Source organism: Mycteria americana, chromosome 7 (assembly GCF_035582795.1).
Source record: "Mycteria americana isolate JAX WOST 10 ecotype Jacksonville Zoo and Gardens chromosome 7, USCA_MyAme_1.0, whole genome shotgun sequence".
NCBI lineage: Eukaryota > Metazoa > Chordata > Aves > Ciconiiformes > Ciconiidae > Mycteria > Mycteria americana.
Genome location: NC_134371.1, coordinates 12,765,251 through 12,777,742, shown reverse-complemented (window position 1 = coordinate 12,777,742; position 12,492 = coordinate 12,765,251). Strand labels below are relative to the sequence as shown.

The following is a 12,492-nucleotide window of genomic DNA, read 5'->3' as shown; positions in this document are numbered from 1 at the left end:
CAAGGCTCCTTCCTTTGCCTGGCCCCAGGCTGGCACGTGTGGATGCTCCCGCTGTGCTCTTGGGAGCAGCCACTGCTGTGGAGGATGTGCCCCAGGGACGGGCCAGACCCATCCAGAGGTCTCGGGAGAAAACGCCGCTGCCCTGGCATTGCCTTGGCTCTCGGACCCCAGCCAGCAGCACCCAGAGGTCAGTGTCATGGCTGGTGTTGGGCACCCTGTGACAGCCCCATGCCGTGGCTGTGCTGGTCCAGGCTCCATCTTCCTCCCCCTGTGTGGAGTCATCTCCCACCCAGACTGGGCAGGAGACAATCTGAGCCCAGTCACCAACGCAAGACTCGGGTACAAATTTATCTTTATTCAGTGCCAGACAAGAGCCCCCCCGGGCTGGAGGCAGCTTCACAGATCCCTTTGGCTTGTGGCTTTCAGGTTTCAGACCCTTTCACCCCACGCCGAGATGCCCTTTCCCCCTCTGCCACCTCTGCTGCCGGCAGCTCCCCAGGGCCGGAGGGGGAGGAGATGGTTGTACGGGGCAGACCAGCCCCTCGCCTCGCTCTGCCCCTTGGCACCCCAGTTGCTCCCTCCTGCTCACGCCTTGCTGTCGGTGCCTGCGGGTGCGAAGCTGACAGGCTGGTAGCCTGGCTTGTCGTCCTGCTTGCGGTAGTACATCCGCGTCACCACTGCCAGGATGAAGGTTTGCGGGATCAACACCTGCATGTTCATCTCTGGAAGAGGAGAAGGGTCATTTGAAGCTGCCTTTATCCACCATGCCCATTCCCCGTGCCCCGCCGTGCGATGGAGGGGCTCGGCCGGGAGCACACGACGCCACTGCCCCATCTCCCGACTTACGCTGTGACCTGGCCTTGGAGGAGAAGGGCGGCGAGCACGCGATGTTGCCGTTGTTGGCCAGGATGCTGAAGATGGCGGGCTGCAGTGCCGTCAGGAGGAGGAGGATCTGCAACCACCAACACCCGAGGTGGTGGGGGCCGCGCCGCTGCCAGGCTCCTGCCCTTCACCTTCCCCGCTCTCCCGCAGCCGGACCTGGCTCTCACCTGCCAGCGGCTCCTGCCCCGCCATCTCCCCCCGTGCTGGCTCATCCCCTTCGTGCCAGAGGAGCCCCTCACCTAGGGGGGAGCTGGGCAGGACGGGGGCTCACCTGGAAGCAGGAGAACTTTGCCCTGATGTTCTGCTCGGTCAGGTGCAGCCGGGCCTGACGGAAGAGGATGCCCAGGGCCCACAGCGCGAAGAGGGTGGAGGCACCCATCACAGTGTTGATCCAGAGGGCCGTGCTCTCTGCTGAGATCTGGTGGGGGGACACAGAAAATGTGCCTGGACTGACAAAGCTGCTGGGCAAGGCGAGGGCTGGTGGAAGCTCCCCATCCAGGACGTCATCCTGCCCATCCCTGTGCCCTGACACTCACGTCAGCAGGGTTGTAGTTCCCATCGGCAGCCAGGACCAGCCCCAGGAAGACGGCGACCACCTTGCAAAAGACGTACTGGAAAGTCCCCAGCATCAGCAGTTGAAGCTTTCTCCTGGCACAGCGAGAGAGACTGGTAGCACCCTGAGGTCCCAGAGCCCCTGCCCAGGGACTTCTCTTTCACCCCAGCAGAAGCAGGGGTGAAAGCCCTCCCCAGGGGCAGGGGGTTACCCCAGCTCTCCCTCACCTGCTCATGGTGATTCGGGGTAGGCAGGGGCAGCAGCAGCAGCAGGGCCCGGTGTTGATCACCATGGGCACATCCTTCAGGGTGCTGACCACTGCCTCCTTCCCCCCGAAGCCCTCTACCATGACCAGCATCAGGAGGTAGAAGCAGGTGGCGAAGTACCTGGGGAGGAGGAGGAGGAAGGCAGGTCAAGCCCTGTGGGCTCCCTGGTGCCCCTGCCCCAGGGTAGGTGATACTCACGCCGTGGTAGCCATCTCCACCACCATCATGGAACGCGGGATCCACAGTCCGAAGCAGCTGACCACGGACACAACCTGGGGGAGACGCAAGCTTGGCACACCACCGCTCCCCCCTTCTGTGGGCTGTCACACCTTGGGTGGCCCTGGCCCCCCAGGGTGATGCCCCCCCACCACCCCCACGCCCCAGCTCACTGTAGGGGCTGAGCTGCTCCAGCGGAGGGTCTTCATCTTGATGGGGCAGCGGATCTTGCGGGTGAGGTAGAAAGCCTCTTCCACGAAGATTGCGACTGACAGCAACGTCATGATGGTGGCGAGGCCCATGATGGTGAGCTGGGCCACGTCCAGCTCTGCCGGGGAGGGGTGAGAAGCCGGCTCCATCCCATCCTGTCCCCGCTGAGGCCACCATGGCAGGGAGCTGCCACCCAACCCACCACTCCACAGGTTTGGGAAGCCCCCTTGCCGCATCCTCAGCACGTCTGGTCGTGCCAGAGCTGGTGCTTCTGCCCTGCTGCTCCCGTGTCCCATGTCACCTGCCCCAGTGCTGGCCCTCCCTGGGCCACCCCCATCCCTGCAGGCAGAGCTATGGGGTGGGAGGCTGAGAGCCCGGCAGCACCCCCCTGCCTCCCCCTTCCTCGGGGCTGCTCCCTGCCTGCACCCACCACAGCCACTCCTGAACCCCTGTCCTGCTCCCGCCAGTGGCAAGAGGAGGGTCCCCCCACCCGGTCCCCCCACCTACGCTGCAGCAGCTGCCGGGAGGTGGGTGGCAGGGAGAAGCAGGCTGCCGGCACGCTGAAGTTCCTGATCAGCATCTCCACCACCGGCCGGGGGAACCTGCGGAGAAGGGGAGTGCTGCACGGGCTGGCAGGGACACGGGGGTACCCGGCCCCGCAGGGTCCCCGACGTCCCCTGGCTGGCTCGCCTCACCCCCACGCACCTCCCTCCTCCTACAACAGGAATAACCCAAAATACCGCTCCAAAAAGTTGTATTTGCCCGGTCGCAAAGTGGCACGGGGGTCTCCGGCACCCACCTGGGGTCCTCTGCCAGCTCCATGGTGGGGTCCATCCTGCTCTGCTCCTCCCCGGCTCTGTCCCAGCGTCTGCGGGGCTGCTCGGCACCGCCTGCCTCGGCTCCCCTCGCCGGCCCGCGGGGTCAGAGTCCCCAGGGCAGGGACCGCGGGGAGGCCGCCGCGCCTTGTTCCAGTTTAACCAGCAGCCTCCAGTGCTCCCCTCCCTCTCCCGCCGCTGCGGGCGCCCATTGGTGTGCCCCCACGCCGTCCTGGCCCCGCCGAGTGCCACGGCCGCCCGGTTATCGACCCGGGATGCCGGGGGAGGCGGTTATCACCCCTGCCGGCACGCCTGCGTGTCCCCAAGGCTTGGGGAGCAGGGCACCTGCGCTGGGGTGACGCTGCCTACGCACACCCTCGGGCAGCCCGGAGACGGGCTTGTGGTGCCGGGGGTCCCCGCGGTGCCACGCAGGGTCCAGGACGCATCCTCGCGTCCCCTCAGCAGCAGCGGCCGGGGGGATGCGACGCTGCGAGGCCGTGGGAAGCCCGCCAGCTCCTGCACGGCTCTGCGGGCCCTGTGAGGAGTTTGCAACGGCTCAGCTCCCAGCCGGCCCGGGGCTCAGCCCTGCTGACAGCAGCTCCCACGACGCTAGAGGGCAGGGCCGGCCCAACGCCCAGCACCCCGGCTCAGCACCCCGGCCTCCTGGGGCAGAAGCAGAGCCCCGGCCCGGGGAGGGGGATGGCGGGCTGGGGGGAGCACACTCTGAGTGGGGAGCTGGGGCGTTAGGCGTGGGGAGCAGTGTGTCCTTGTCCTGGATCGATCCCAGCATCCTCATGGGTCCCAGGGGTGCCCACAGCTCCGGGCGTCCTCCCAGCGCCCCAAGGAAAATGAGCGCTGGTTTGCACTAGGTCCCCAGGGACCCTCGAGCCCCCACCCTTTGCCCCTCTGGCAGTGGGCTCCTGCTGAAGCCACAGTGGCACCAGCACCCCAAATGGGTCCCCTGCACCCTGCCGTGGGAACAGGATGCTGCAGTTGTCATGGGAATGGGATACAGGGCAGGGGCGGGAGGGTGCTGCACTTGCCATGGGAATGGGATGGGGGGGATTTGTTTTGCTGTGGCTCCCGTGGGACCGGGATGCTGTCCATCCTGCAAGGCCAGGGCCCTGCAGCTGCCCAGCCCACCATGGAGCTTCTCATCCCTCTTCGTTTCAGCACCCTCATCTACCTGAGCTCGCTGGTCTCCTTCCTGTAAGTCGCCCCGTAGTCACGGGCCGAGCCCCGTCCCAGGGCCCCGTGTCCCCGAGACGTTAGAGCTAGGCATCGGCTCAAACGGCCTGGATCTTGCGTCCTCTTCCCCACCATCACCCAGCTCCAGCAGCCCCTGGGGCTGAGCACCCCAAGGCTCTCTGCCCCCTCTCTGCCTCGCCCACGGCAGCTCCAGGCCCTGACCCCAGCCCCATCCTCCCCGAACCCCCACTTGTAGGTGCGGCTGGCTGGCTCTGCACGTCACGCTGCTGGTCCCCAGCTCCACCACCGTCCTCTTCCTTCTGGCTCTCGCCAGCCCGGTCCTGCTCAGCGTAGTCAGCCTGGGGCTCCTCCAGCTAGGTGGGGTGACAGGGGAACAGGGGCTGCTCCATGGCGGGGTGGCCCCAGGGGCTGGCCCTGGGGCTGGGGGGGGACAGTCTCCCCACCTGCAGAAGTGGCCTGGGAGGACAGGCTGAAGCAGGGGCTCTGCAGCACAGCGAGACAGCACTGCCCGCGCAGGTGCCACCGTCACAGCTGGCCACACGTCCTCCGCTGCCCCACTGCAGCCGCTCCGGGGAGGTGAGGGGCGCGGGGCACCCCGGGAGGCTGGGGGCTCTGCGCGTGTCCGAGGTGCTGTGCGCACCCGGCCCTGCCACCCCACCCCTCAGCCCCACTAACCAAGCCCTGTACCCCTGTCCCTACACACTGTATAGCCCCCTCCATCCTGCCCTATATACAGTACCCCACATCTAACCTGGCACACTGCACCCCATAAGCCCTATCTGTAGGTCGCATGCTCGGCCCTACACCCTGCACCCCATATACACCCATCCCTATACATTACACCTTGCACCCCCAGCCCTGCTCCCTGCAGCCCCTACACACCACACCCTACACCTAGCCCTATATATTGTGCCCGGCACACAGAGTTCTCCATGTTGCACCCTATACCCCGTCCATACGTCCTGCACGCTGCATACCCAACCCTGTGCACTCAGACACCCCTTGCACACACAGACACACTCACCCCCGCCTTGCACAAGCACACCCCCCATGCACACGCAGCCCCTGCATGCAGTACTAGGCAGAGGGCTGCCACAGCCCTGGGTGTTCCCGGCCCCACGGGGTGCACGGGACTTATGGGGACCTCCCTGCCCAGCACCCCTGTGCTGCACCAGTTTCACCAGCATTGCCTACGGCTGAAGAAACACATCAGCTCCCATGATATCTGCTGCATCTGCCTCTTCATGACGGTCACTGCGGGCTACGTCATGGAGGTCCTGCTGTCCTGCCTCATCTACCTGGTGCTCGACCCCCTGCGGTCCATCAGCACGGTGATGATTTGCACGTATGCTCGGCCTGGGAAGGCAGAGCCCTGCCCCGGCACGCACGCACATGTGCTGCACCGCCCAGGCTGTCGTGTGCAGGAGCCTATTCTCCTGCCTGCACATAGCCCCGGGGCCAGCACCACCCATGGGTGCCCACTGCACAGGGGTGCACGGTGGTCCCCTCGCCCAGCACACCTCTGTCTGTTTGTCCCTGACTCACTGCTCCAGCACCATGATGTCCCTCCTCGCCACTGTCTACCTGAGCCTGACTGAGCCCTGCGTCCCCGGAGCACAGCACACCCCAAGGTGCCAGGTACGGCTGTGGGGCACGGAGCATCCTGCCAGCCCGGGGCGGAATGCAGGACATGGCTGGACCCCAAGCCCAGAGCAGGGGGGCAGCCCCACGTATCGATGCTCTGCACGAGTTGGTCCCACCATGCATGCACATGCGTGCACGGGGGGCTCCATCACTGCACACACTCCCCTCTCCATCCCTTCTTGGTGCCGGATGCACTGGTGACACCCGGCAGCACTGACCCACCTCCACCTGCACGGAGCCCCCAGCCCCATCACCAACACGTCCGTCGCACCATCCTGCTGTGGATGGCGCGCTGTGGGGCTGGGTGTCGGTGTGCTGTGGGGCTGGGTGTCACCGCCCCGGAGCTGCCCCCCGGGGACACGGAGGGCTCTCACCCCTGCAACCCATGGCCCTGAGCCCTCCCTGTGCCGGCAGGACGGGACGTGCTTGTGACTTGCTTGCTCTGACCTGCCCCGGGAGCCGGCAGAGATGGGTGTGGAGAGGGGAAATGCAGCAGGATGGGGCAGCCCAGGGTCCCCCCAGCTTCTCCCTTTATTCCAGCCCCTCTCCACGCTTGGGATGGGCGGTCCTGGGGCCACCAGGGTCCATGGCCACCCTTCTCCCCCAGTCACCCTTCTCCACACAGGCTGCTACCGCAGCCAAAAGCTGGCAGGACGGGCAGGAGCCAACAGCAGGTGAGCATCCCCTGGCATGGGCAGGATGGGGGGGGCCACGCAAGGCTCCGGGCAAGGCCCACCAGCTCGGCCTCAGCCCCAGACCCCTGGGATGCTCCAGGGCAGAGCAGCACTGGGCATGGGGAGCCCCTTTCTGGCCAAAAACTCCTTCAGCAGAGAAAGAAAAAGGAGCACCGAGACAGGAGCCATGCACCCGCTGGCCCAGGGCAGGGGTGGTTTGAAGGAGTGGCTGTTTTGCCCTGAGGAGCTGGTGGAGGGGCCAGTGGCAGCGCTGGCAAATCTCCCCATTTGCTCAGTTAGCTTTTTTATTTTAAAGAAAACTGTTTGACCATTGAAGTCCTGCCCAAAAAGAAAAGCCAAGCAGACCCTCTCAGCATGCCTGCATCGCCCACGCTGCTGCTTTGTCAGCGTTCCCCAATACTTGGAAAAGCGCTCGAAATGCAAATATTTGCATGGGTTTTTAGACAGTTTTCCACCAGTCTCTAATTCCCCGCAGTTATGGCCAGAGGGGCCAACCCTGGTGGGCATGGCAGGCTCCCAGCTGACTATCACCAGCTTCCCCATGGCCAGGACACGGCAGGGAAGGAAAATCCTCATTCAAAGCCCTGGTAGGAGCTGGTAGGAGACCAAAACACGTTCCTCCCCATGCTCTCCTCTCCCACCCAGAGCCTGGGGCTGCGGTGGACAGCAGGGACCAGGTGGACCTGTGGTGGACCAAGGAGTGAGAACCTCACACCCAGCTCAGTCTGTGGTCCAGCCAGACAAGTGGACAATAAAGATCTTCACCCTGAGCTTTTGGTGATCCACGGTCACTGCTGTCCCAGGACACAGAGGGACAGACCCTGCTCAGCAGGATGGAGCGGCCAGGATGCTCTGTCTCCCAAGGGACAACCCTTGCCAGGCAGGACCAGCACCCCGAGAGCAATGGGACCCCGTGGTGTGGCGGCATGCCTGGCACCCACCTCTGGGGGAAACCACACTCCACGGGCACCTCATCGTAGGGATGCCCACACTCTGCATGACCACAGATGACCCTGGTACCCCCACCCCAGGGGTTTAGGGGAGAGGCGGCGTCCCCACCCCACCGATGTCCCGGCAGCATCCCGCCGAGCCACTGGAAGCAGGAGGGTGGGCGCGACTCAAGAGAAACAAATAAAACGTGGAGGTCAACCAGACTTGCGAAAGGGACAGGAAAGCTTTTCCCAGGGCGCTGGCCCCGTCTGGCCCGCCCTGGCCCCCGCAAGCATTGCCCCGGTGAGGAAACCGCTGCTGAGAGTCTGGTGGAAGTGGATGTGGGGGCCGGATCCTGCTGGCAGTCACATGAAGCTGCTGGCACCATCCACCCTCACACATCCCGCCACAACCCACGACCGCCCGGTACGACGACCTCTGCAAATCTGGCAGCATCACACTCGCCAGCGGGCTGGACAGGGGTCCCGGGCCCCTGGAGCATCCCCCTGCAACGGCCAGCGTGGGGCCGTGGCAATGTCCCCGGCCCTGGCCCCAGCATGGCTGGGATGGGGCTGGCTCCCCTCAGCCCCAGGTCTGGAGCCGCCCCGCTGATAGGGATGGCAGGGAGCCCTGCCCGTGGCTGGTCCACAGATAAGGCCCGTGTGCTCCCCACCGATTGCCGGGGCAGGCAGCCGGTGGGGTGGGAGCTGCCGTCCCTGGGAGATACGGCCAGGAGGGAGCAGCGAGGGAGAAGGGCAGGGGGGCTATTGCAGGGGTGTGAGACACCGGGCCCCTGCGGGTCCCCTTCTCTGGGCAGGGAAAGGCTGCCTGGCTCCCCCGAGAGCACAGCTGGGGTGGCACAAGGTGTGGACCCTCTGGCAGAGCAACAGCCCCCCTCAAATCCTCCCCTTCCCAGCAGGGGCAGTCCCTCTGCCACTCGAAAACGCCTCCCGGTGCCCTGCAAACCCACAGGGCTGCATCACGGGCTTGCTGCGAGGCAGGACCAAGGACCTCACTATGCCTCAGTTTCCCCATCTGTAAAATGGGGCAACAGCCCTGCAGCAAGAGGGCAGAGAGGGCTCAGTCTCTCATCGCTCCAATGCCCATGCTAGGTGTTATTTATAGACTGAGCTGGTATTTCAGATGGGGACACGCTGCCCTCGGAGCCAGCCAGCTGCCTCCAGCTTCTGTCTCAAGGTCATCGGGGCAAACACCGGCCTCGGAGGGCCTCAGCCTCTCCTCCTGGGCAGGGAAAATTCCCCCTTCTCCCACCACAAGCGGTAAGGATCATTCCCATCGGACCCACCAGGCGAGCCCCTCCGCAGCCCCGAGCCCCCTGCCCGGCGGCGGGCGATGGGGCGCACCAGCGGGGTGGCCGTGGGGCAGTGATGGCAGGGCCAGACCAGAGGCGTGCGGCACACTGAGGCTGTCACCCCCAGCAAGGGCCGAGCCACTCGTCCCCCCACCACGGGCAGGAGTGCAAGGGAGAGCTGGGGATTTTCGCTACCCACTGCAGCACGCCGCTTCACAGAAAAGCCAGTCCCTGGATGTCTCATCATCCCCTCCCTTGCCCCCTTGGGAGGCAGAAGGGGTGCAGAGGGTGCGTGGGCAAAATCGCCCCGTGCCCCGCTCCCTGCCAGCCCCGGCTCTCAGAAACACTGCCCAGCCGCGGCCGTGGGGCTGGCTCCTGTGCACAGCCCTGGTGACACCCCCGGGACCCTCCTGCCACCCCCCCGGCAGGTCTGGGTGCCACCGCGGATGCTGCCACCCTGACCAGGCTCCCGTGCCACAGTGCCAGGCTGGGGAGAGAAGTGGGACGTTGGCACAACCGGGGGCGTCACCGTGTCCGTCCCAGAGCACCTAGAGGGGTCACCCCCAGGGAGCCTGCTTGCAGGCCCGCAGCAGCCCAACTCTGCCATTCATGTCAGCAAAATGCCTCTTCCCGAAACTGCTGAGACTGTTTGACCGTATATATATTCATGGAAAAGCCATACATAACGTATACACACGCATCTATAAATATGTGTATGACTTCATATACTCTATAGGATCCTATATAGTGTATATAGATTGCAGTGAGCTGGGATAGGTGTGCCCTCAAGAGTGGAACAGCTCGTCCTTACGGGCTTGCTTATCACCCGAGCCGTAGCCTCAATCACGCTTCCAAACCAGTGCTCCTGGGGGACTGGCCCTGCCCAAGGGTCCCCCCAGCCCCCAGGGTGACCGAAGGGGATGCGCAGGGCAGGGTGCTGCCCTTCGCAATGCCCAGCATCCCCTTACTGTCACCCCGAGGGTCTGTCTCCCAGCCGGAGGAGAGGAGGAGGACGGTGGGGCTTGTCCCTGGCCTGGGAGGAAGGGCAGCCCACCGTCAGCAGTAAGAAGCCCGCCAGAAGCTCGATGAAACCCTTCTCCCATCTGGACCGAGGCCATCGGAGCAGCTTTGATGGCTCTGGCCTCCTCCTCCCTTTTGAACAGAGCCTCGCAGATGGGGCACCCGATAACACCCCCATCTTCTGCCCAGCCCTTCTGGCCTCCTTTCTGTTTGCTTTTCCTCCCAGCAGCCCCACATCCGACAGTGCCGCGCTCGGCCGGAGCGGAAGCAACCGAGCCGTGGGGCTCAGCGTGGCGGGGGCTTTGTCTCCTTCAAAGGGGACAAACAAATGGCCGGCGGTCCCCAACCCAGCTGGGGGGATCCTGTGGAAATACTGCAGTCAACACCCTCGGGTGCCGCTTCCTCCCCGCTCCGAGGCTTCAGACGCAAATAAGCGTTTTGCTGCCATAAGGCAACGTTTGTATTTCCAGTGGGAAATAGAGCCGCGGCCAACCTCTGAATGAAAAGGCACCTTGTTTGAAAAACAGAAGAGCTTTTTTCTGCCACGGTCACCTAAAATATTGCACGTCACTACTGATGTCTGCTTTTTGAGAATGAAGGTAAAAACACACGCGTGGGCTGCAGGCGTTTGCTTTGGTTGGGAGTTTTATTTTCATACTCGTCTGTCTCCTGCAAGAAGCTCACAGGTGAAAATGCTGAGGCTTTTAAAAAGCCCTGCCTCAGACTGACAAATATTTTCGCAGAGAGCCAGCAGAGACGCGGCGTGTTTGTGGAAGGGGGGTGCTGCTCCCCTGATGGCCCCGAGCCCTCCTGGCACCGCAACACCCAGCCACTGGCCTCGGCCACCCCACGGGGACACCCGCAACAGCCGTGGGTCGGGCACGGGGAGCAGTCCCGCTTGCTGGGGGAAAGCCTTCGGCCCTCGGTGGGTCTTCTTCAGCAGGTCAAGGCTCTCCCCAAGTGCAGCTTAGTGGGAACCAAGAAAAACACCTCCCTTCCCCTCCTGTCGCCTCCACCAGTGCCGGATCCATGCCAGGGTGCCGGGCAAGCGCTCCCGCCCCGCTGCCTGCTCCCTCTTGCTTTGGCAGGCAAGCGGGCAGAGGGGCGGGAGGGGGTGGACATGCCCGGAGAGGCGGGGGCACACACGCGGGTGCCCGTGTCGGGTGCACGTGGGGATAGGGGCGTACGTGTGGACGTACACGCGTGTGCCCATACTCGGGACGTAGATGTGTGGGCGCGTGTGGTTTTGTCCACCCGGCTGGTGTCCACGCCTGCAAGCATGGCACCCTATGGCACCCTACGGGGTGCAGGGGGCCGAGGCAGAGCGTGGCCCAGCGTCACTGGCTCTTGCTCACTGGCAGCAAAGCAACGCTCAGCGCTGGCCAAGCCTCTCTCCCGGGTCTCACTTCTTCCCCCAAGTCCCCACTGAGGGATAAAGCGAAGGGTCGAGGCATCTCACCCCCAGGCTCCAATGGCGAGGAGGAGGAGGGGAGGGAGGGCTGGGGCAACACCAGTTCCTCCGGAGAGGTGCGCATCGCCACACGCCCCTTTGCCCCTTTTGCATCGCAGGGTAATAAATAAAACCTCCAAATTCGCATCTGGAGGAAGCCGTACAAGCCGCTGGGACGTGCACAGGCAAGAAAGGCGCTTTCTTCAGAGAGGGGTAATCGCACCCAACCAAACCCACAACTGCACCCAGCTGCGGAGGGAGCTGGCGTGGGTACCTGCCCCAGCACAGCGGGCTCAGCAGCCCCCGGGGCAGTTCTTGCAGACAGACTGAGCCAAGCAGAGCTAAAGGGGAGGCTGGTGCTGGAAATGGTCCCTGCTGCCTGTTCCTTTACAGGCCAAGGATGACTAAAAGTCAGGAGGTAGGAACAAATACGAGCCTGCTCTTCACTAGGGAAGCGGGGAAGGGAGCAGGAGAGGTTGTTTCCATTGGTTTGACCAGAGAGTTTTTATAGCTGCAGGAAGGACTTCAACTTTCAGGCCACATGGAGACAAAAATACAAACTGACATTTTTTTATTTTTCCTGAGGGTAAAGTCAGCTTTTCTCACTGATCAGGGGCCCAGCCCTGCCGTGTGTGCATCCCAAAGGACACCTGCCGAAACCAGGGGGGAGGGCAAGGGTGCGCCTCCGCACAGGCCACCGTGGACACGTGCCTTTGGCACCCCGTCCCTTGGAAGGGGACGTGGGGGCACGCTGCCTGCCCAGGGCGGGAGGCTGTCGCAGGGCAGACCAGCAGGGATGGGAAGGTGAGCAATGTGGTCGAGGCACGGGGTTGCTTATCTCTTGTTTCCAAGAGCTGGGAGAGTCACAGCCGTGTCAGGCGCACACCTCCCGGGAGATTTGCCCTTGAGGCGCCTGATCTGCTTCACCTGCCCCAGGGAAAACAATACCCCAGGCTCACGTTTAAATCAACCGTGCCTGCTGCCTGCCTGTGCCCGGGGCAGGGGCTGGCCGCAAACTGCAGCCCGCGAGTTCCAGCTCAGCCCCCGGGACCCCGCACCAGCCCAAGGGAAAGGCGTGAGCCCCCCAGGGCCGTGCCAAGCACCTGGGTGCCGAAAGCGTCCCCAGCCCCGTGGCTGCCGGAGCCGGACCAAGCTCCCCTGGTTTGAGCAGATCTCATCCTCTGCTCCGTAAATAACCCTGCAAGGCACACGGCATCGCCTGGGCCGCCGTGGCACAAAGCTGGCACGCAGGCAGCCACGGGCAGGTGTCGCAGCCGCTGCCAGCGCAGA

At 64.2% G+C, this 12,492-nt stretch overlaps 1 protein-coding gene across 1 annotated transcript; it reads right to left on the bottom strand.

Moving 5' to 3' along the window:
- Nucleotides 1-368: 368 nt before the first annotated feature.
- SLC51A (solute carrier family 51 member A) lies at nucleotides 369-3,259 on the bottom strand. Its single transcript, XM_075509080.1, has 9 exons — nucleotides 2,927-3,259; nucleotides 2,635-2,729; nucleotides 2,091-2,245; nucleotides 1,900-1,973; nucleotides 1,663-1,821; nucleotides 1,419-1,530; nucleotides 1,154-1,300; nucleotides 847-952; nucleotides 369-722 (listed from the first exon to the last, which is right to left on the bottom strand). The coding sequence occupies exons 1-9, from the start codon at nucleotides 2,959-2,961 to the stop codon at nucleotides 586-588; spliced, it is 1,020 nt and encodes a 339-aa protein (XP_075365195.1). The 5' UTR covers nucleotides 2,962-3,259; the 3' UTR covers nucleotides 369-585.
- Between the last annotated feature and the right edge of the window lie 9,233 nt (nucleotides 3,260-12,492).